Source organism: Trematomus bernacchii, unplaced genomic scaffold (genome assembly GCF_902827165.1).
Source record: "Trematomus bernacchii unplaced genomic scaffold, fTreBer1.1, whole genome shotgun sequence".
NCBI lineage: Eukaryota > Metazoa > Chordata > Actinopteri > Perciformes > Nototheniidae > Trematomus > Trematomus bernacchii.
The window spans coordinates 97,189-121,188 of record NW_022987835.1 but is presented as its reverse complement, the minus strand read 5'-3'; the positions used below and the strand labels follow the sequence as shown (position 1 = coordinate 121,188).

General features: G+C 45.0%; 1 protein-coding gene across 1 annotated transcript; it reads right to left on the bottom strand.

The window, feature by feature from the left end:
• Nucleotides 1-10,773: 10,773 nt before the first annotated feature.
• zgc:193690 (ATP-dependent RNA helicase DDX19A) lies at nucleotides 10,774-17,699 on the bottom strand. The gene is made up of 6 exons (XM_034152751.1): nucleotides 17,690-17,699; nucleotides 17,321-17,498; nucleotides 16,996-17,233; nucleotides 11,560-11,722; nucleotides 11,279-11,470; nucleotides 10,774-11,143 (listed from the first exon to the last, which is right to left on the bottom strand). Exons 1-6 carry the CDS (start codon nucleotides 17,697-17,699, stop codon nucleotides 11,082-11,084), a joined length of 843 nt encoding a protein of 280 aa, XP_034008642.1. The 3' UTR covers nucleotides 10,774-11,081.
• Between the last annotated feature and the right edge of the window lie 6,301 nt (nucleotides 17,700-24,000).

Sequence of the window (24,000 nt, the reverse complement as noted above, 5' to 3'; positions counted from 1 at the left end):
AAGGTTCAAGGTTCTTTATTGTCAATCTGACATAGCTACAGAGTAATTATGTCGTTGAAAATCTTATGTCACAGGCTTCTCCAACAATGCAACATAATAACATAATAACTATAAGAGCAAGAGCAATACAAAGTGATGATGTGGAATAGTGCAGTACGAGTCTATATACAAGTTATTGGAATGATATATATATATTAGGTATTAGATACATACTACTGAGTAGCAGATGAATGTTTGATGTTGTTTCAACAGTTCAATTATTATTATACTCGTACTTCTGAGTTCTTCTGACCTTGAATTTAAACAGACATGTAAAGTGTGTGAGAGGTGATCAAGTGTGTGAGAGGTGATCAAGTGTGTGAGAGGTGATCAAGTGTGTGAGAGGTGATAAAGTGTGTGAGAGGTGATCAAGTGTGTGAGAGGTGATAAAGAGTGTGAGAGGTGATAACACACCTATATATATATAATATAACTCAGGTGCAGTTCCGCTCTCCTCCAGCAGGGGGAGCCCCGCCTCCATCCAAACACCGTCTCCCTGACAACCGGTCTGTGACAGCCAGGTGACCATGGAGACCCAGACAGACGCACTTCCGGTGGAAACACGTTTTATAACCAGTTTAAATTAATTATAAACATATTTAGTGACAGATCTGAGTCATCATGATGTAGAGCAGTTTGTGAAGTCATGTGACCTGAACAGGTCTGTGTCATGTGTTCCTCTTGTCATGAAGTCATGTGACCTGAACACCTCCCCCCTCAGGTAGAAACTCACCTGCTCTGATCATGTTTAGTTTGTAATGGTGCTTCAACATTTATCAAAAAGGTTTCAGGAAATGTAGGAATTTATTTAGGAGCATTTTCCTCAAAACCCTCTCCTTCACTTCCTGAACTATCTTTCTTGAGTTCTTACCATGGATGTATAATAAGAACTGGATACAGCGTGGGAGGCGGGGCCTCATCATGGATGTATAATAAGAACTGGATACAGCGTGGGAGGCGGGGCCTCATCATGGATGTATAATAAGAACTGGATACAGCGTGGGAGGCGGGGCCTCATCATGGATGTATAATAAGAACTGGATACAGCGTGGGAGGCGGGGCCTCATCATGGATGTATAATAAGAACTGGATACAGCGTGGGAGGCGGGGCCTCATCATGGATGTATAATAAGAACTGGATACAGCGTGGGAGGCGGGGCCTCATCATGGATGTATAATAAGAACTGGATACAGCGTGGGAGGCGGGGCCTCATTCATTCCTATGAGAGCTGCTCATTCGCGCATGATGATAAAATGGCCCAACTTTTGAAAGAGCGAAACGTCACAGATTACCCAGCATGCCTGAGAAGTACCCGTATGTGCGCTCATAGCGCATGCGCAACTTTAACCACGCCCCCCAAAAGGCTCGTTCACATGAAGCACGTCAATTTGCGTACACGTAACAGCACCGCACGTTCATGACAGCATGGTAATGGCTTGTTACAGTGGCGGCTGGTGGAAAATATTTTAGGTGGGGCTGTGGAAATGGTGATCAAACAATACTAGAGGGGTTGTTAGAAATTAAAATCAATGTTTAAATGGCATAATTCAGTCTAAAACATATCGTCAGTTTAAAAGCTGTTTTATTGTGAAAAAACCCGGAAGTTCTCAGGAAATCTCAATGCCAAGCTTTTATTCTGAAAATCCTTCATATCCGGACAGTATGTAGAATGTAGCTAACCATGTGTTTTCTGAATGTGAAGTGAAAATGACATGGAGTGTTACACACCAAAACCTACGGACTTTAACACTACATCTATAGACGTCGAGATATTATTACTGCTGAATATTAAATGAAGGTACAGTTGATCGTAGAGTGTTTCCACATACGTGAGTAGCTATGACGACAGAGGTGGTTACCGAAAATGAGAACTGTGCCGTAGAGGTGTTTCTAGGACTTCTAAACTAACTATTACAGCTGTTTATAAGGTATTAAATAGAAAGTCATGACAGAGATAAGGAAGTAGGCAGGGAATACAGAATGTCGAAATCATCTGTTTCACGCGATGTCGAATTAAAGCAGATGAGAAGGGCGGTCCCACTATCTGCACAGCGGGAGAGAACGAGGAGAGGATAAAAGGGATGAGAGAGGACAACCCGGTCTCTTTTCTACGCTGCAGCTCCCTGGAGACATCACCGGCTTTGTCTCTTCCTTACCTATGCTTGTTCTTTAACCACGTTACTTAATTAAAGTACCCATTTGAACCTTTTCAGAGACTCCATTAGTCTCATTATTTTAAGTTTCTTTCCTGGGAGCGAGAAGATCACGATTCATCAACAGGGTCCGGGGGGATGCTCCCCCGGTAATTTTTTTGGAGAAAAGACCCCTTAAATTATGACTTCTGGTGATGTTAGTGGGGGGGGGAGGCTTAAAAATATGAGAAGACTGATCAATACCTCCATAACTTCAGTGTGGTTAGAGCTATGAATCTTCCAAAACTTCCAAACACCTTGTCCTGGACATAGTTTCTACAGCATAAACTGTGCAACAGTACAGTATGCCCACACAAACTGCAGAACACCGGGGCTTTGGGAACACTGATTTAATTCCCATTTAACCTGTTAAGGGGCTTTTTCCCCCCGTTTTCTTTCTCACGAAACTGTGTCTCAGGGCTTCTTAAAATGTAATAAACTATTCATGTGTCCTACTCAGAGGAAACGCAGCTAACTGATGATATGAACCATGTTTACCGAAACAAAACACAAGTATCACAAGAAGCGTCTAAATGAGCCCTGAGCGAAAAAATCCTAACGCACTCTAGGTATAAATCAATCGATATACTTATCGGATATGCACAAACAACCTTACAAGCTGAGATTCCACATATTCTAGAAATATAAGTATCATCACTGAGCGATCAGAACTCGCGACAGGGGAAGCAAATACAGACATCACACGACGTAGCTTTAGGTAGCAAAACACGGAGATATGCTCACCTTTTGCAGAATAACAATTCTGATCAAAAACGAGAAAAACGCAGCTGAAGGTTAATCCATAGGTTAATCCAATGTGTCTGTCACAAATGATTGATGATCCATAATTCAATTTTTATGTCAAAAACGGAGTTTTCATTAGCTGCTAATGGTAGCTTCCAGAGTGTATGACAGCTTCCTGTTTTGTCTCCTTGGATACGAGTCCAAACAACTCACAGACTGCACCGGGCGCTCACGTAGGAGCCCTGTGACCATCAGATTTGACGACGCTGATTGGCTGAAATTATGTTTCGGCGGCATAGTTTAAAGATAGCAACAGTTGGTTCTATTTCGTATATGGCTTCGCCCTCTAAGGCTATCGCTATTGGGTAATCCCCCTGCGCACCCGCGCAGCACTGAAACACTTGTAGTCCACGCCCGCCCGCAAGGTGGGCCCCACCCTCGGGCTCCCTTCCGGTATAAATAGGAAGGAGGCCCGACAACCTGCTCCCTCTTTTTCTTCAGCACCCCGTTACTGAAGCACAAGAGACACTTTCATTAACAGAGCAATCATGAGCAGCAATTGTGTGAGAGATTGTCCCTCATGTGGCTCTGGATACATTATGAGTTACGACCAGCACACGATGTGCGAATCCTGCCTGGGGCCAGAGCACGCATACGCGGCTCTCAGCCAGCAGGTGGCATGCACACACTGTGCCCGTCTCCCCGCGGACGACAGGAAGCGAAGAGCGGACGCTCTCGCTGCTGCGGCCGAGGAGGACGATTGGCCCGTCCAGGCTTTCGAGCCCGTGGACGGCGGCCTCATGTCTCTGGAGCCGAGTGCCGGGCAGGTGTCGGACGACTCCTACCCCGCCTCCCTCCACGGTTCACCGTACGGTTCTCCCCTCCCTCCTCTCCCCTCCCTCCTCTCCCCCAGACGGGGGAGACAGAGTCGGAGCAGGGTGCCGGCTTGGCGGACGAGCACGCGGTCCCCTTCTCCGTCACCACGGCGCTGCCGGTGATAGGTGGCATCCTGGGGGAACTACCGGAGATCATATGCAAGGCGGCCGCCTGCAGAGGTCTCCCCGTTCCCCCAGCTCAGGAGAGGTGTGCTCCGGACGATATGACCGGAGTTTTTTTCGCGGGTGCAGACGGTCAGGAGTGACCCGGTCTGGCCACGCTTCACCGCCATCAGGAGGTACCAGGAGGGGGCGGCGGCGAACCCGAGGACCCTGAAGGCTCCGGTGGCCACATTTGTTCCCCTCACCAAGGTGGAGGGGTTCACAGATGCTGGTTTCCCAGCCACCCCTTCTTTGGAGCCGAGCCTGACGGCGTTTTTTGGGGTGAGACAGGCCAACGTGATCGCCGGACGGCGCCCTACGTTGGCCTCCCCCAGGGACCAGTATGTCGCCCGCCAGGCCGACCGGGTGCACCAGTGTGCCTTTCAGGCGTCGGCGGCGGCGAACAACATCGCGCTGTTCTCAAACTCGGTGGTGACGCTGGTGGAGCGGTCCACCACCTTGGCCGCTGATGAAGCGGAGGAGATCGGCAAGGCGGCCAGCACGGCGCTCACACTGTGCGCGTCTGTCGCTGTCTCCCAGGCGAGGATCGCCGCGTGGGTGACGCAGATTCAGCGCCACCTCTGGCTGCAGCAGGCGTCACTTACAGAGACGGCCAGGAAGATGCTTCTGGACGCGCCAATCAGCCTGGACGGGCTGTTCGGACCCCAGTTCCACGCCATGGTGGAGTCCATGAAGTCGGCTGCAGAACAGGCGGACGACATCCGCCAGCACGTCAGCTGGCTCCAGCCTGCTGGGCATCAACTCCCGCAGCAGCCGCAGCGTCCGACCCAGCCACAGCGGCAGGCGGAGAGACGCCCACAGCCGCGGTGTCAGGGTCCTTCAGCGGCTGCAGGGGCTCCGTCCCACGTCTCCGCTCCCCCGCCACCCCAGAGACAAAGGGGTCTTCCAGCGGTGGGTCAACGGGGAGCGAGGCACTCCCGCTCTTGGTCTGCTCCACCAGAGCCTCCGAGGAAACAGAGACATTTTTGACGTGTTGGGGTTGTAAGTAAAAGGAGAGTTCATTTTCCAAACTTTTTGTCTGAGTCATCAGTATCAAGTGTTTTCTCACCCCCCACTCTGTGTAAGAGCCTGCACTTTTTAATCTATCGGTTAATAAACTGCAGAGTTCGCTAACTAAGCCAGCTGCCACCAATCTGTTGATTAGTAGACAGCAGGGCTCGCTGCAGAAGCCTGCTGGTTTTAACCTATCGGTTAATGAACCGCAGAGCTCGCGGCATTCCTCTGTCCGAGATACGTCTCCTCCACACATAATAAGCCCATGAGCGCAGTTATGACGCCTCATGTGGACGTCACGACACACACCTCCACTCATCCCCTGAGCGTGTACACGCCTCATGATGAGAGCCGGAGTGAAACGCAGCGTGTGGAGGCTCCCTCACAGCCCTTTTGCAAGGCCCACCTTGGGTTGCCTCACGGGCTGCGGCGGCGAGGGCTCTGACGTGGCTCGTCGCCATGACGACCACAACACATCTCGAGCATGTGCGTCCGATCCCCATGGGTCTCCCCCACAGGAGGAGACTCCAGAGGTGGGTCATTCGCTGCAGAAGCCTGCTGTTTTAACCTATTGGGTTATAAACTGCATAGCTCGCGGCATTCCTCTGTCCCAGATATGCCTCCTACAGAGCACGGTCATGACGACCATTACAGCATATCACAGAGAAGCCTCTCCAACGGGGGAGTGAGACCCATCCTTGATCTGTCAGTATTCCCATGCTGACGATCAAACAGGTGCTGGAATGTGTTCACCAGGACGACTGGTTCACCTCCACCTGAAGGAGGATGCATACTTCCATACCCACCATCCCGAAACACAGGAAATTCCTGCGTTTCTCTTTCAGGGAATATCAGACCAGACAATCGTCTGCTGTTTGGATGTTCCCTGGCTCCTCGCATTTTTGTGTAGAGAAGGCTGGAGCCACTACACAGAGAGGAGGGATGAGAATGAGGTTTTTTCTCTGGACGACCTGCTGTTTGCTAGGTTCGATCCAGCTTGAGGAAGTCGCTTTACAGACGTTACATCTCGTATCGCATCTGTCAAAGCTCAAAGATCCCCATGGGTCTCCCCCACAGGAGGAGACTCCAGAGGTGGGTCATTCGCTGTTTTAACCTATTGGTTTATAAACTGCATAGCTCGCTCGAGTTGTCCTCTTCCCCCCCAGACATTCATTTATCTGCGAGTGGAATAAAACTCAGCAACAGAGTGCGGCTCTCGCTGCAGCGAGTGGAGGAACTGACAGCTCCCTATCCAGCGTGTCACATCCCACAGCGTGGTGACAGCCCTCTCCGTGATACAGCTGCTCACCATGACGTCAGCTGATCACGTGGGGATTCCCCGGGGTCTCCCCCACAGGAGGGGTCTCCAGAGGTGGTTCATTCGCCCACGCACCGACCCCGTGCGTCAGGGGTAAATGTGCTGGGGCTGTTCTCCGGGTTGGGAAGTATTCCAGCACTTCGCCCCGTTGCTGTACAATCAAACATGTGTTGATTCGCCCAGCCAACAGGCCACGGCAGCCTACCTCAATCGCCAGGGAGGACAGCCGTTTATGCTAAACCGGCTTCATGCCTAAGGCTAAGGTCATCACAAACTTTTTTAGGTCAAGAGTGATCACCCTGGCTGGCTTCTTTCCCCCTCCTCAAAGCCAGAGGAATGTTTTCCTCCTCCACGGCTTTGCACGGAGGAATGTCAGTGGAAGACATTTGCACTGCTGCATCTTGGTCTTCTCCCTGTTCATTTATTCAATTTTATTTGAGGGATGTCTCCCATTCCTCTCTGACACACCCTGTGCTGAGTGACCTGTCAGAGTGAGTGACGTCAGGGATCCAGCTGTGCGCCTCTCTTCTGCCTCGGCACACGGAGAGTGGCCTGTATTTCCCTCTTATGAGAGGGACGTCCCCCTTTTTTCCCCTGACACATTTCGTACGGAATGTCTTGTCAGAGTGAGTGATGTTGGGGACCCAGCTGTGCGCTCTCCTGCCTGTCTGCACACAGAGAGCTGCTATTCCCCCTCCTTCTGTCACTGGGCAAAGTGTGACCTTCGTCTCTACTTTCTCACAGCGGCAGGTATGTATTATTCCCAGCCTTCGTCCTCTCATGGTAAATATTCATGTTATGATATATTCCAGGGACTGTGATGCGCCATTCGCATGGCGCAATAGGCATGGGTTGTTATCTGAGCAGGTGTGTTTGTGCTTCTTGTACCGGGCGGACCCAGTGGGGCGCAGACTACATCTTGCTTCGCCCTTAACCCAATAGCGATAGCCTTAGAGGGCGAAGCCATATACGAAATAGAACTGAAGTTACCTACTGTAACTCCAGCTTCTATGAGTATTGGCGTAGCCCTCTAAGTGCTGGGCCCCACTGACTCCACGAATAGCTGAAGAAAAGTTGTTTTGTGTGGGAGCAGATTGTCGGGCCTCCTTCCTATTTATACCGGAAGGGAGCCCGAGGGTGGGGCCCACCTTGCGGGCGGGCGTGGACTACAAGTGTTTCAGTGCTGCGCGGGTGCGCAGGGGGATTACCCAATAGCGATAGCCTTAGAGGGCTACGCCAATACTCATAGAAGCTGGAGTTACAGTAGGTAACTTCAGCTTCTGCTGCACTTGCTGCCCTCTCGTCTGGGCGCTGTGCATAGCGCCCAGACGAGAGAGGGTAATGATACACGGGCAAGGCCAGGCAGGAAACATGCGACTTATCAGTAACTTTAGACATCGTAACACCATTTTAAACGAGATTTTATTGTAGATTATACATTTTACTGATACCAGTTATATAATATTTACCTTGTTTATTAAAAATAAAAAATATAAAATATATTTTTTAAATATATATATATATATTTTTTATGTTGGAAGAGGGGGGGCGGCGCCCCTAGGGCCCCTATGGGCCGGCCGCCACTGGGTTGTTATGATAGATTTGATATTAACGAGGCGGCAGTTAGCAGCTAGCTAGTAATTATGCTAATTTACACATCAATCGTTATGTACTTTTATATTACGCTGTAACAGGATCTAGTGATATCCAAGCAACAGCTTCATTTAGCATGAAAGAATTATTGCACCGTATATATATGTATATATATACATATATATACACGTATATACATATATATGTATATATATACACATATACATATATATGTATATATGTATATATATACATATATATATACATATATATGTATATACATATATATGTATATATACATATATATGTATATACATATGTATATATACATATATATGTATATACATGTATATATATACACATATACATATATATGTATATATACATATATATACACATATACACGTATATATGTATATATATACACATATACATATATATGTATATATACATATATATACACATATACACGTATATATATACATATATACACATATATGTATATATATACACATATACGTATATATACATATATACACATATATGTATATATATACACATATACATGTATATATACATATATACATATACATGTATATATACACATATATGTATATATATACACATATACATATACATGTATATATACATATATATATACATGTATATATACATATATACATATACATGTATATATACATATATACATATACATGTATATATACATATATACATATACATGTATATATACATATATACACATATATATATATTAGGGCTGTCAGTCGATTAAAATATTTAATCGCGATTAATCGCAAATTAATCGCACATTTTTTATCTGTTCTAAATGTACCTTAGAGGGATATCTTTCAAGTTTTTAATACTCTTATCAACATATGAGTGGACAAATATGCTTTATATGTTTGTTTATTATCATTTGAACAATGACAAATATTCTCATGAATATTAAACACAACAACCTGAACATTACAAATATTCGCCTCAATTCAACCTGGAACCTCTCTCATACAATACAGTGTGTGTGTGTGTGTGTGTGTGTGTGTGTTCCAACGGGAGCTGCCTGGACGCTGCAATCATGTTGCGCGTACTATCCGTGCTGAGTGAGCTGACTTTTCGTACAATGTCCCACTGTCTGGCTACCTGCATAAAGTCAAGTGCTCGGCGCAGTTGTCGGCGAAATGTCATCGAAACAGCTCCTTATATCCGTTAGCTCAGCTAGCTAGCACCAGATGCTAACAACAACACGTAAGGTGTGCCTCGCTCGCGCGAGTCGCGCCACACATACACACTCCCTCCCGGTCCTCCCGATGGCTAGTCCGGGCCTGCCAGTGAGCGTGGAAGTGTGGTCTGCCACAAGCGGGCGGCAGGAGCGGGGCTGTCAGCATCAGCATGTCGATGGTATTTTAAACTCGATGCGCTCTGAAACTACAGGGCGGCCGAGGACAAAAAATACACATGCGTTAATCGCGTTCAAATAATTAGTGGCGTTAACTTGACAGCCCTAATATATATACATATACATATATATACATATATACACATACATATATATGTATATATACATATATACACATATATATATATGTATATGTATATATACACATATATATATATGTATATGTATATATACATATATATGTATATATACATATATATGTATATATACATATACATATATATATACATATACATATATATACATATACATATATATATACATATATATATATATACATATATATATATATATATATATATACAGTGCAATAAGCTTCTTAGTGCAATAAGAAGCTACAGGGACGTTAATCTACGTCGGTAATATTAACTTTATTTAATACAACATTTACGGTACAAGATTTAATCATACAGCCCATGTAGTATAATATTTTACAAATGATGAATTACAGCAAACATGTGCAATATATCCATTATTACAGCTCCGTGGGCTGGCAGTAAGGCGATATGGGTCCGTTCTTATTGTACATCCATGGGTAAAGATAAACGCATGTAGTGCTGAACACGTAACATGAACGTGTCGGGCGGCGCGGTCCCGTGGGTTAGATGCGCGTTCATAATGCAGAGGGAAATAACTCTCAGAATAACGTTATTAGCACATTTTTACAACTTGAGGAACGAATGTTTTTAATAAGGGCTATACAAGTGTTCATACTGGGTAGTTTATTTAGTTTAAAAAAAATTATCCAACGATTTACAGACCACTCTTTCCCCATGTAAGTTAATGGGAAAAAGTGTTTCCGGGCCTGGCAACCAAAAGGAAGTGTAGTACCGCCGTTTGGCCAGCACGAATATTTTCATCTGAGTCCGGCGCACTTCCTGGGGGCTTGGTTCTTAGAGAAAAGTCAGAATTCTGAGAAAAATATCAATTCTGAAAAAAGGACAAAATCTGAAAAAAACTATTAAAAAAACCCATAACTGACATTTTGTTGTTTTTAAACCAAAAGTGAGTTTTTCTAAGTTCTGACATTTTGTTCCACTTTAGGTCAGATCTCTATTTCTTTAACCCGTGGCCCCTCTTCAGTATTTACTCAAAGGATCTAAATGGGTTTTACGCAACTTCATTTATTTTGTGAATTCTTAGAAAAAAAAAAGTCAAAATCCTGACTTTTTCACATTTCTGAGGAAAAAAGTCGATTCTAATAAAAATGGAAATGGAAAACAAAAATGTATTCAGAAGAAATTCAGAATCCTGAAACGAGGTCTACTTTGTGAAACAGACTGAAGAGACGGGCAGCCAGAAGACTCAGAGTCTGATAGTAGCTCAGAAGGTTTCAGTAAACAGTCAACACACGGTTGTTGTTGTTGGGCAACAGCAGGATTTATTCACTCAAAATGTGAACTCAGAACAGCTTCAGATCCGGAGGAACACTCAGTTTCAGGAGAAGAAGCAGATTCACATCATCTGAACATCACACCTGTATCTGAAGGTCAATAACACAACATGCATCTGCAAACAGGTAAACAAGGACCCTGAACACAACTCAAAGGGACACTAACACAACATGCATCTGCAAACAGGTAAACAAGGACCCTGAACACAACTCAAAGGGACACGATAACACACACTATAATATATTGATATGTAAGAGATGATCAGCTGATGATCAGCTGATGAGCAGCTCCATCTCCTGCAGGTTCCCCGGGTCCAGCCGGCTGATGCTGCGGTCTGAGGAGACACAGGGTTATCAGGTGTTTAGCAGTCTGATCAGAACCAGGTCCATCTCCAGGTGGGTTCACACGAACCCACCTGGAGATGGACCTGGTTGGTTAGTTGTGTGTAATTGTAATATTGATGACGTACTGAAGTGCCTCTGGATCTGCCGGATGAGCTCCATGCTGCGCTCGCTGTCCACCATGTTGACGGCGAAGCCTCGGCGCCCGAAACGCCCGGTGCGTCCGATCCGGTGGAGATACGTCTCGTTGTCTGCATTACCTTCCATGTCCACCGGGAGGTCGAAGTTCACCACCAGGGTCACCTGCTCCACGTCTATACCTGAGAGAGAAGAAGAGATATGAATAACTCTCTGATACTGTGGATATAAACCCTGACCTCTGATATGAAATATAGAGATGACCTCTGACCTCTGGAGCACACGTTAGTCGTCACCAGAACCTTCTCCTTGCCGGTCCTGAAGCGCTGGATGACGTCCGCTCTCTGCTCCACAGTCATCTCTCCGCTCAGCAGCGCCACCTGGTGGCCCTCCTCCGTCAGGCGCCCTGCCAGCCAGGAGGCCGTCTTGCGGGTCTACACACACAGACAGCGAGAGACACACACAGAGAGAGAGACACACACAGAGAGAGAGACACACAGAGAGACACACACACACACAGAGAGAGAAAGAGAGACACACACGTATTGTTAATATCTCCAGTTAAACCCTATATTAGATGCAGATCAGATTGATTGATTGTCTCTCCACACAGACAGTATGATTGATTGATTGATTGATTGTCTCTTCACACACAGACAGTATGATTGATTGATTGTCTCTTCACACAGACAGTATGAGCATCATGCTGACACAAGCTAGAACCTTTAATATATGAAGTGAGTATGAACTGGACCGATGACACAGCACGCTCACAAAACACAATGTTACCGTAGAAATACAGATCAATACGTCGAGGCAGAGAGACGACCAGTCCAGATCATTTTGAGATGCAAGATGGAGGTCGGGCGTTAACCAACAAGTCCAGATCATTTTGAGATGCAAGATGGAGGTCGGGCGTTAACCAACAAGTCCAGATCATTTTGAGATGCAAGATGGAGGTCGGGCGTTAACCAACCAGTCCAGATCATTTTGAGATGCAAGGTGGAGGTCGGGCGTTAACCAACCAGTCCAGATCATTTTGAGATCCAAGGTGGAGGTCGGGCGTTAACCAACCAGTCCAGATCATTTTGAGATGCAAGGTGGAGGTCGGGCGTTAACCAACCAGTCCAGATCATTTTGAGATCCAAGGGGAGGTCGGGCATGTTAACCAACCAGTCCAGATCATTTTGAGATGCAAGGTGGAGGTCGGGCGTTAACCAACCAGTCCAGATCATTTTGAGATGCAAGATGGAGGTCGGGCGTTAACCAACCAGTCCAGATCATTTTGAGATGCAAGATGGAGGTCGGGCGTTAACCAACCAGTCCAGATCATTTTGAGATCCAAGGTGGAGGTCGGGCGTTAACCAACCAGTCCAGATCATTTTGAGATGCAAGGTGGAGGTCGGGCGTTAACCAACCAGTCCAGATCATTTTGAGATCCAAGGTGGAGGTCGGGCGTTAACCAACCAGTCCAGATCATTTTGAGATCCAAGATGGAGGTCGGGCCGTTAACCAACCAGTCCCAGATCATTTTGAGATCCAAGATGGAGGTCGGGCGTTAACCAACCAGTCCAGATCATTTTGAGATGCAAGGTGGAGGTCGGGCGTTAATCAACCAGTCCAGATCATTTTGAGATGCAAGATGGAGGTCGGGCGTTAACCAACCAGTCCAGATCATTTTGAGATGCAAGATGGAGGTCGGGCGTTAACCAACCAGTCCAGATCATTTTGAGATGCAAGATGGAGGTCGGGCGTTAACCAACAAGTCCAGATCATTTTGAGATGCAAGATGGAGGTCGGGCGTTAACCAACCAGTCCAGATCATTTTGAGATGCAAGATGGAGGTCGGGCGTTAACCAACAAGTCCAGATCATTTTGAGATGCAAGGATGGAGGTCGGGCGTTAACCAACCAGTCCAGATCATTTTGAGATGCAAGATGGAGGGTCGGCGCGTTAACCAACAAGTCCAGATCATTTTGAGATGCAAGATGGAGGTCGGGGCGTTTAACCAACCAGTTCCAGATCATTTTGAGATGCAAGATGGAGGTCGGGCGTTAACCAACCAGTCCAGATCATTTTGAGATGCAAGATGGAGGTCGGGCGTTAACCAACAAGTCCAGATCATTTTGAGATGCAAGATGGAGGTCGGGCGTTAACCAACAAGTCCAGATCATTTGAGATGCAAGGATGGAGGTCGGGCGTTAACCAACACAGTCCAGATCATTTTGAGATGCAAGATGGAGGTCGGGCGTTAACCAACAAGTCCAGATCATTTTGAGATGCAAGGTGGAGGTCGGGCGTTAACCAACCAGTCCAGATCATTTGAGATGCAAGGTGGAGGTCGGGCGTAACCAACCAGTCCAGATCATTTTGAGATGCAAGATGGAGGTCGGGCGTTAACCAACCAGTCCAGATCATTTTGAGATGCAAGGTGGAGGTCGGGCGTTAATCAACCAGTCCAGATCATTTTGAGATGCAAGATGGAGGTCGGGCGTTAACCAACCAGTCCAGATCATTTTGAGATGCAAGGTGGAGGTCGGGCGTTAACCAACCAGTCCAGATCATTTTGAGATGCAAGGTGGAGGTCGGGCGTTAATCAACCAGTCCAGATCATTTTGAGATGCAAGGTGGAGGTCGGGCGTTAACCAACAAGTCCAGATCATTTTGAGATGCAAGGTGGAGGTCGGGCGTTAACCAACCAGTCCAGATCATTTTGAGATGCAAGGTGGAGGTCGGGCGTTAACCAACCAGTCCAGATCATTTTGAGATGCAAGATGGAGGTCGGGCGTTAACCAACCAGTCCAGATCATTTTGAGATGCAAGGTGGAGGTCGGGCGTTAACCAACAAGTCCAGATCATTTTGAGATGCAAGGTGGAGGTCGGGCGTTAACCAACCAGTCCAGATCATTTTGAGATGCAAGGTGGAGGTCGGGCGTTAACCAACCAGTCCAGATCATTTTGAGATGCAAGGTGGAGGTCGGGCGTTAACCAACAAGTCCAGATCATTTTGAGATGCAAGGTGGAGGTCGGGCGTTAACCAACAAGTCCAGATCATTTTGAGATGCAAGGTGGAGGTCGGGCGTTAACCAACAAGTCCAGATCATTTTGAGATGCAAGGTGGAGGTCGGGGCGTTAACCAACAAGTCCAGATCATTTTGAGATGCAAGGTGGAGGTCGGGCGTTAACCAACCAGTCCAGATCATTTTGAGATGCAAGATGGAGGTCGGGCGTTAACCAACCAGTCCAGATCATTTTGAGATGCAAGGTGGAGGTCGGGCGTTAACCAACCAGTCCAGATCATTTTGAGATGCAAGATGGAGGTCGGGCGTTAACCAACCAGTCCAGATCATTTTGAGATGCAGGTGGAGGTCGGGCGTTAACCAACAAGTCCAGATCATTTTTGAGATGCAAGGTGGAGGTCGGGCGTTAACCAACAAGTCCAGATCATTTTGAGATGCAAGGTGGAGGTCGGGGCGTTAACCAACCAGTCCAGATCATTTGAGATGCAAGATGGAGGTCGGGCGTTAACCAACCAGTCCAGATCATTTTGAGATGCAAGATGGAGGTCGGGCGTTAACCAACCAGTCCAGATCATTTTGAGATGCAAGGTGGAGGTCGGGCGTTAACCAACTCATTAAATATCAGATCAACATTCTGAGGGGAAAAGTCATCATTTTGAGTTTTTACAAAAGTAATAATTCCTATGAAGTGAAAGTTGTGATTGTCCGTATCTTAACATCATGAATGGATCAGAGGAGGTCCGTAGATACAGGATGAAGTTATTATTCACATGTTCAGACAATACTCAACTTGTGACATCTCGTTTCAAAAGTTACTTTATCTCGTGATAACGTGATCATGTTATCTTTGCTGTATTATCATTTTAATTTGTATTTTATCTTCCCCCTGTGTGAGTCCTGTTTTTAACTCTGCCTGTTGCTGCTATAGAGAGGTGCAGGAATGAGTCCTAAAGGAAGTGAGTCAGCATGTCACCACTTCCTGTTCCCTGGTCTCAGAGCCAATGGGATCTCTCCACTTCCTGTTCCCTGGTCTCACAGCCAATGGGATCTCTCCACTTCCTGTTCCCTGGTCTCAGAGCCAATGGGATCTCTCCACTTCCTGTTCCCTGGTCTCAGAGCCAATGGGATCTCTCCACTTCCTGTTCCCTGGTCTCAGAGCCAATGGGATCTCTCCACTTCCTGTTCCCTGGTCTCAGAGCCAATGGGATCTCTCCACTTCCTGTTCCCTGGTCTCAGAGCCAATGGGATCTCTCCACTTCCTGTTCCCTGGTCTCAGAGCCAATGGGATCTCTCCATAGGATGTTTGAAAATAGCTGAAATAAGATCTGTGGTTGAGACACATTGAAGAGACAGATCACGTTTTGTTCTAGGACATTAAATCCATCAGCAGTGACCCCACTGGTGATTTCTGAAGAGTTGACGTGTCTGAAAAACGATGGTTGTTACCAAGTGGCTGAATAGGACTACAGAAGTCGTGGAGGACGTTGTACGTCATTACGCCGAACACGTAAACACTCCTCTAAGTTAGTTAGCCCTGTTCTGCTTGAAAGCAAGTACCTGCCTCCTGCTAACTGTTCAAACGCTTCAACTCGTACCATTTAGAATCTGTGTGTCTGAATATGGATCTGAAGTTGGCGTGACGTTGAAGTCGTGCTGCTGGACTCTGCTGTAGTTCCTTTGTAGCATAACGTTAGCATTTTGCTTCTGGACATTAGAGTTATGATTAGAACATTATGAAAGAAGACATGTAGAGATGATCCGACTGAACTAAACGTGATCCGTCTCTTCAATGCGTCTCAACTAGAGGTGCAACAACTAATCGACTTAATCGATTAAAATCGATGACCAATAGTTGCCAACTAATTCAGTCGTCGATTCGTTGGTGACGTCATCACGTGGTTTACGCGCCGTTAAGCTCCAACTTTATCGGTCTTTTTATCGGTACTGGAGACATTTAAAACATACATGTCATATGTGTTATTGCTACATAAACATTATATCGCAGTCTTAGTGTCGCCAACTCGTTTCTAACATGCAAAAACACACAAAAATGCGATTATGATGTATTTGCGATCTGTCCAATCCAGACGAGATGTCTCGCTCCGTCTGTGTGCGAGGGGGAGAGATCTCTCTCCCCGTCTGTGTGCGAGGGGGAGAGAGATCTCTCCCCGTCTGTGTGCGAGGGGGAGAGATCTCTCCCCGTCTGTGTGCGAGGGGGAGAGATCTCTCCCCCTCGCACACAGACGGAGAGAGATCTCTCCCCCTCGCACACAGACGGAGAGAGATCTCTCCCCCTCGCACACAGACGGGGAGAGATCTCTCCCCCTCGCACACAGACGGGGAGAGATCTCTCCCCCTCTGTGTGCGAGGGGGCGGTTTAGTTAAAGTTTCAGCTATTCTGTTCACAGTTCTGTCATCACATTATTTAATACCATTTGTTAAAACATTGTTGTTTCTTTTGATGTGAAATATTATTTATTTAATTTAAATAAAAAGCAATGTTAGTTCTGTTCACAATTTGTTTAGTTAATATTTGTATTTTTGAATCAAGTATTCATCGTTAGTTTCCACATGAGATAGTTCTCTATCAACAGAGAGAGAGAGAACTGTCAGCTGTTAGCTAACTGTCAGCCCTCAGTAGATACAGCATGAAGTTACATAAAGTATTGATTAGTTATTGATCTTACGCGGCAGAAGATCATGGCCTGAGCGACGGTCAGCCCTCCGTACAGGTCGCACAGAGCAGAGAACTTCTCCTCCTCCTCTCTGCAGAGGATGTAGAACTGCTTGATGGTGTCCAGCGTCTCCTCCTCTCTCCTCAGGCGGATGATGTTTGGATCAGGGACTATTTTCTCTGCAAAGCCCCACACCGAGTCCTCGAAGGTGGCCGAGAACAGCAGCATCTGGCACTCCTTCGGGAGCAGCCTGCAGGAGCAAGACGTTACAAATACATCCAATAATTAAACTACAAAATATATATATATGTTATAAAATAATAATATGAACTCTAACCTGTGTATCCTGATGCTCTGGTCTCGATGACCCTGCATGGCGATCATCACGTCCGCCTCGTCCAACACGAATATGGAGATGAGTTTAGGATCAATGATTCTGTATTTACCGCACCAGTCCAGCATGGTGCCGGGGGTCCCGATGACCACGTGCTGCTTAAGGAGCACCCCCCTCTTCACTGGGGGGCCACAGAGAGAGATATTATATTAATACACCTGAGGGTCCTGATGACCACGTGCCGCTGCAGGCGCACCCCTCTCTTCACTGGGGGGGCGACAGAGAGAGAGATATTATATTAATACCCCTGAGGGTCCTGATCATAGATATAAACACTAGATGGCTCATGGGAGATGTTCCAGCGTAGCTCACCGGCCTCCATCTTGCTACAGTCAACAGCTGCTCTGGTACGCGCTATAGTAGCTGTTGTAAGGTGAGTGATCTGCACAAAAATACTCTTAACTCGCTGAAATCTTGACTGATTTACAAACGGTTTGGTTTATTATAAACATTATTAGCATGGCTATGATACAGGATGCTTGGACATGTTGACATTGCAGCTTTTCTTTGTGTATGTGTGGTTGTATTTATTAGCTAATAACAAGAGGCTGTGAGTGAGACCTAGTATTACAAAGTTGACCCAGCAACTTTACACCAGTGGGAGAGGCAGAACTGCTCTTTCTTTTCAACTTAAAGGGGACCTATCATGCAAAATGCACTTGTGTACGTCTTGTATACATGAATACGTGTCCCCGGTGTTCCAGGGAACTCACCAAGTGTCAGAAAACCCAACCCTCTCTATTTTCCTCCATACCCAAATCTCTAAAAAAGGGGCTGCAACGGATCTGATAAAAACTGATCCAGATTTGAACACTGTCCTGACGTCAGGACGGTGGCGCTACGGCTATTGGGCCAACTCCACCAATCAGGAGGAGACAGCCACGGCCATTGCCGTTCGAAAGGCGCTGGAGACGCTGTAGTACATATGCCAGGCCTGTAGGTGGTGCTGTTCTCACTGAATCAGCCCTTGCTAAAACAGAGCTAAAAATTGTCAAATTGAGCAAAATGAGGCATGGCTAAAATGCATGATCTGTTTGGTACTTTGAAAACAGAAACTTATAAATATACCTTTTATAGGTATGGTCCTACACTATATTATTCAAATATACCATGATAGGTCCACTTTAAGTTACACATGATGTCTTCCAAGTGGTTTGGCTTGTTAAAAACATCTTACATTTAGATGCATTATGATACAGGAAATTGCTGGCTTTGTGTTTACAGAAGTACCTGACTATGCCGGACTTTTGTGCAGCCTACGGATGCTCTAATCGCCGTAGTCTGGAAACAAGAACCCGTGGAATCACCTTTCACGTGTAAGATATGACAATATTATGACTATAATTAGGATAATCGTTAATTACTTAGTGGATGTATGTACATTACAAGTCCTGCTACACAGGATCAGTGGGGCTATGTGAGATAATAGTATTGCAAGATTGTTGTTGACCCAGCCTCTTTAGAATATGTTGCTACCATTTCTGTACACAATTATTTAATGTTTCTTTTGGACACCTTTTTTATAACTCTTAGTGTGGTTGTCTTATTCTTAAAGTATACATACATACAATTACCCAACAAATATGATAATTTCGGTGTGTATTTTTGTCCTTACCCTTAAAGGTGGGGTAGGTAAGTTTGAGAAACCGGCTCGAGATCGCTAGAATTTGAAAATACACAGCCGGAGAAAATCTTCCACTTCCTCACAGAGCCCCTCCTCCATCACACACGAACGCGCACATGACCAATGAGGGCACGAGATAAGTTTGTGCACAGATGGAAGGCTGACAGGCAGGTAGGCCATCCAGTTATTTTAGCCGGGCCGGCTAAAATGATTGGTCGTGCTTTTTACAGTACTACAGCTTCCACAGATGATATTTATTTATGGATTTGTTGTCAAAGCACTTCAGATATTCATTGCTATCGGGATGTTAAGAGCATTCCATGGAATATAACAACGAGTGTATCTCCAGCCGGTTTCTCAAACTTACCTACCCCACCTTTAACGTTAAAGGAAAGAAGGGCGGAAAATGTTGACAATCATTGATATATCTGGCTACCTTTCTCATGTTTTTAAGGTTTCCCAAAACCGGAGAGAGGAGGAGGCAGGGGGGAAGCTGCCCTAAGAAGGGACGGTTGCATAGCGACGCTTATTGTTTAGGTGTCTTTTAATAAGCAGGTAGTCATATCATTAGCTAGAACTAGCTAGATCTGATCGATATGGACATAAACGCGAGTCTAATCTGACGGGAGAGAGAGATCAGCTGCTGCTGACGAGTCGACACGCAGCTCTGCATGATCATCTGCAGCGGTGAGCAGAGCACACTTCAGGTTAGAACATCACGTAGCTATTTTAATGACCTCTCAAACTACCTAAGCTAGTTATAGATATGTTTAGTTTACGGTCGGGTCACTCATTACTGGATCCGCGAGCTGCATGATACTGACGGGCTGTCAGGAGAGAGAGAGAGAGCTCCGTTTATTATTCACGTGTTTTAAGTTACTGAACACTTTTGAATAATGTAGTTAATCTATAATTAGATTGTTTAATATCGAATCATATCAATTTGTTTTAAAGCTCAATAAATAACAAAGAATACCTTTGACCGACACTTTTCTACTTTTGTCCGGAAGATTTAAACTTTAACGGACATTTTGACCGGCAAAAAAATATTCTAACGGGAACTCTGGGCGGCATCAGAGCCGGTGACGCCAGCAGGATCAATAAACTGATCAGGAAAGCTGGGTCTGTCATCGGCATCAAGCTGGACCCTTTTGAAGCTGAGGTGGAGAGGAGGACACTGAACAGGCTGTTGTCCATCATGGATAACCCCCCCCCCCCCTCTCCACCTGCAGCTGGACAGTCTGCGAAGGTCTATGATGGTGTTACTAGGAGAGCCCAATATCATTTGAGGTGGTACCCAGGAAGGTCTATGATGGTGTTACTAGGAGAGCCCAATATCATTTGAGGTGGTACCCAGGAAGGTCTGTGATGGTGTTACTAGGAGAGCCCAATATCATTTGAGGTGGTACTCTGTGTAGAACGTTATGGCGCATTTCCACTACACGGTCGGCCTCGGCCACACTCGGTACGGCTTGGCCGTGTTGGGCCTTAACAGGGCCGACTCACTTCATGCTGCGCTTCCATTACAGTTTAGGAACTGGGGTAGTATCTATAGTAACGCAGTGTAGGCGGAGCCGTGACGTCATCTTCAACGAGAAATCCAGAAAAACAACACAGCCGTTAGCCGTTAGCACTCAGAGCTCACAGCTCCTCATATCTGTTCAGAAACTCGACAAAAGTTAAACAAGTACAAACCACAGACTGCCTGTGTCATGGAGAATACAGTCGCTGCTTTATTTATGTCTGTATAGGCCGTTGTTGTGAGTGTGGACGGTCGGAGCATATACTGCGTTAGCTTAGCCAATCTCCATTTAGAAAAACAAGCATTTTAAAAGGTGTTTCGCCTGCCGTCTGTCTGCAGACTTGTCAAAGCATTAATTCGTGGTTTTTACTAACCGGTATCAGTATGTTGTTACTTCATCATTTTGAAACGTGTATTACAATTAAATCACGGTCAAATATGTCCATCTTGTTGTAGTTCTAGCCCTCTTGCCAGCGCTCCTCTCTCTAGTTTAGCATACTCAGCCCGACTCAGCCCTGTTTGTTGGCCCCGATAGAACCACAATTTTCTAGGGCCAGAAAAGAGGTGAAAAAGTGGCCCCGCGCCGTGCCGCGCCGGAACGAGGCCTAGTGGAAGCACAACCAAAAAAGGGGACGGCACGACACGGCACGCTTAAAGCGAGCTCCGCGCTGCAGTGGAACTGCGCCATTAGAGAACCACTGGCCATCTCACTTGCTCTCTGTCACTCATACACTTCGATGAATGAACCCAGGGGTTGGCAACCTTTACAATCAAAAGAGCCGTTTTTGTCCAGAGCCTCAAAACATATGTCTGCCTTATAAGGGGACAAGACTATCAAGATCAATTTCTTAAAAGTACGCTGAGTTGTGTTTTCTGTTGGAGAACGTAAAACAAAATGAGGCTCACAGTATTGATAAGTGAACATTGAATTGTTAAAAAAGTAACAACTCTTGGCTTACAGAGTGGTGACATGAGGCCGGTCTCTATATATCAAATATAAATATATTTTAATTTTATAATTAATTTTAAATATTAACAATATAATAATAATAATAATGAATATATATATATATATATATATATATATATACACACACACACACGTAAATATTTAATATAAATACCTTGTGTGTGTGTGTATAGCTATTGCTTTATCTGCTTAATGTTATTTTCATATGAAAGTCCATGATTATAAGTATGCAGTATCATATATCATATCATTATAAAAAACCAAACTGTTGAATTATGAAATGTAATATATGAATTCTGTTTATTTAATACTCTTATACTAATCACTTCCTGTATTCCCGTGATAAAAGGGACATACACAATAAAACGTGTCACTTCCGGTTGAAGCACAGCTGATGGTGTATGTGTGTATTTATTCCTCTGTCACGTTAAACTATGTTCAAACATGGCATGAAATACTTGGTCACTGTAACTATGATGATGTGTCACAACTGGAAAAAGTCACTGAGGGGATGAAAATGAAGGGTGGGATTGATAAATCTAACCTTAACTGTGAAGTGTGTACTCGAGGTAAATTTGCTCAGAGTAGGAACAGACAACCAGATGCAAGAGCTCAATCTTGTGCACACTGATTTAGCAGGGCCCATTGAGCCAGAGGCTAAGGAGGGATTCAGATACACATTGGCTTTGACAGATGACTTTTCAGGGGCAGTATTTGTGTATTTCCTCAAAGCTAAAAGTGATACTTTCAAAGCCACAGAGAAATTCATTGCTGATGTCACACCTTATGGTAAAATCAAATGTATAAGGTCTGATAACGGTACAGAATTCACCGGGACAAACTTTCAATCGCTCCTTAGACAACATGCAATACGACATGAAACTTCAGCACCTTACTCACCCCATCAAAATGGGACAGCTGAGAGAAACTGGAGAACACTTTTTGAAATGGCAAGATGCATGCTTCTTGAGAGCAATTAACCAAAGAAGCTATGGACATATGCCGTCATGACTGCAGCTGTAATACGTAACAGATGTTACAACAGACGTGTAGGACAGACACCTTATTATATGCTGACAGGACGTAAGCCGAACCTCTCGAAAATGAATATATTTGGATCTGTATGCTATGCATACAAGCAGGAAAAGAAAAAGTTAGACTCGAGGTGTGAGAAGGGTATTTTTGTAGGGTATGATAAAAACAGCCCAGCATACCTAGTCTACAACCCAGACACTGGTAGTGTTCGAAAACACAGGCAAGTGAAGTTTGTCACAAAAAGTATAGTCGAGCGACATACACAGACTGATTTTGAGGCAAGTGATGATGATTTTTATGAGAAAAGGTTTGTATCCACCAAGCCAGAAACCCAGGGGACTGACTCGTGTCCAAAAGAGACACAGGAGGCTCGAACTGAGACAGATGACACAAACACTCAGACAGGAAAGGGAGCAGAAGGTCAAAATAGAAGCTATCCCCAAAGAGAAAGGAGGAGACCTCAGTATTTAGAGGACTATGAATGTAAAGTACAGTGTGACGATCAGAAGTATGTAAATATTGACTACTGCTACAGAGTAATGTGTAATGTACCAAACACCTTTAAAGAGGCCATGAATTCAGCAGAGTCAAAACTCTGGACTGATGCTATGCAGGAGGAAATGAATTCTCTTAAGGAAAATGACACATTCACATTGACCACACTACCAGAGGGCAAACATGCAGTGGGGGGTAGATGGGTCTATACAATCAAAGAAAACACAGAAAAGACTGAGATATATAAAGCCAGATATGTTGCAAAGGGATATAGTCAAGTGGCAGGAATAGACTAGAAGGAGACATTTTCCCCGACTGCAAACATGACATCAGTACGAAGCTCGATGCAACTGGCAGCTCAACATGACTTACACCTACATCAGATGGATGTTAAAACTGCATCTTTACACGCTCCAATTGATTGTGAGCTGTATGTACAGCAACCTGAAGGTTTTGAGGTCAAGTCAGACACAGATGAAAAGCTAGTCTGCAAGCTGAATAAATCACTGATGGGTTAAAACAATCTGGAAGAAACTGTAGCATGATCCTCTCTGTGAGAACGGTTTTGCACAAAACCCAGCTGATCACTGTGTCCACAGTGAAGGAATAGAAAATGAGAGGATCATTCTGATTGGTTGGGTGGATGGGTTAGTTATCGCAGCTAATGATATTCACACAATTAATACTGTGAAAGAAATGTTGAGCACAAAATTCAAAATGAAGGATCTTGGGAAACTTAAACATTTCCTAGGCATTGACTTTACTCAGGAAAAAGGAGAAATAGGTATATATACCTACGCTGTGAGGGGGATATATATATATGTACTAATATATACATATATATACTAATATTTATACATATATATATATATATGTACTAATATATATATACTAATATATATACCTAATACTATTATACTACTTAATAATTTATACTAATATATATATATATACTAAATATATACTATATATATATA

What these genes read in the sequence shown, in the direction of transcription:
- zgc:193690 (XM_034152751.1), bottom strand. An exon ending in CAGAGCATCAGGATACACAG is followed by an intron (nt 17,234 to 17,320) that starts GTTAGAGTTCAT and finishes TTGCTCCTGCAG; the next exon opens with GCTGCTCCCGAAGGAGTGCC. An exon ending in GCAGATCCAGAGGCACTTCA is followed by an intron (nt 11,144 to 11,278) that starts GTACGTCATCAA and finishes GTGTCTCCTCAG; the next exon opens with ACCGCAGCATCAGCCGGCTG.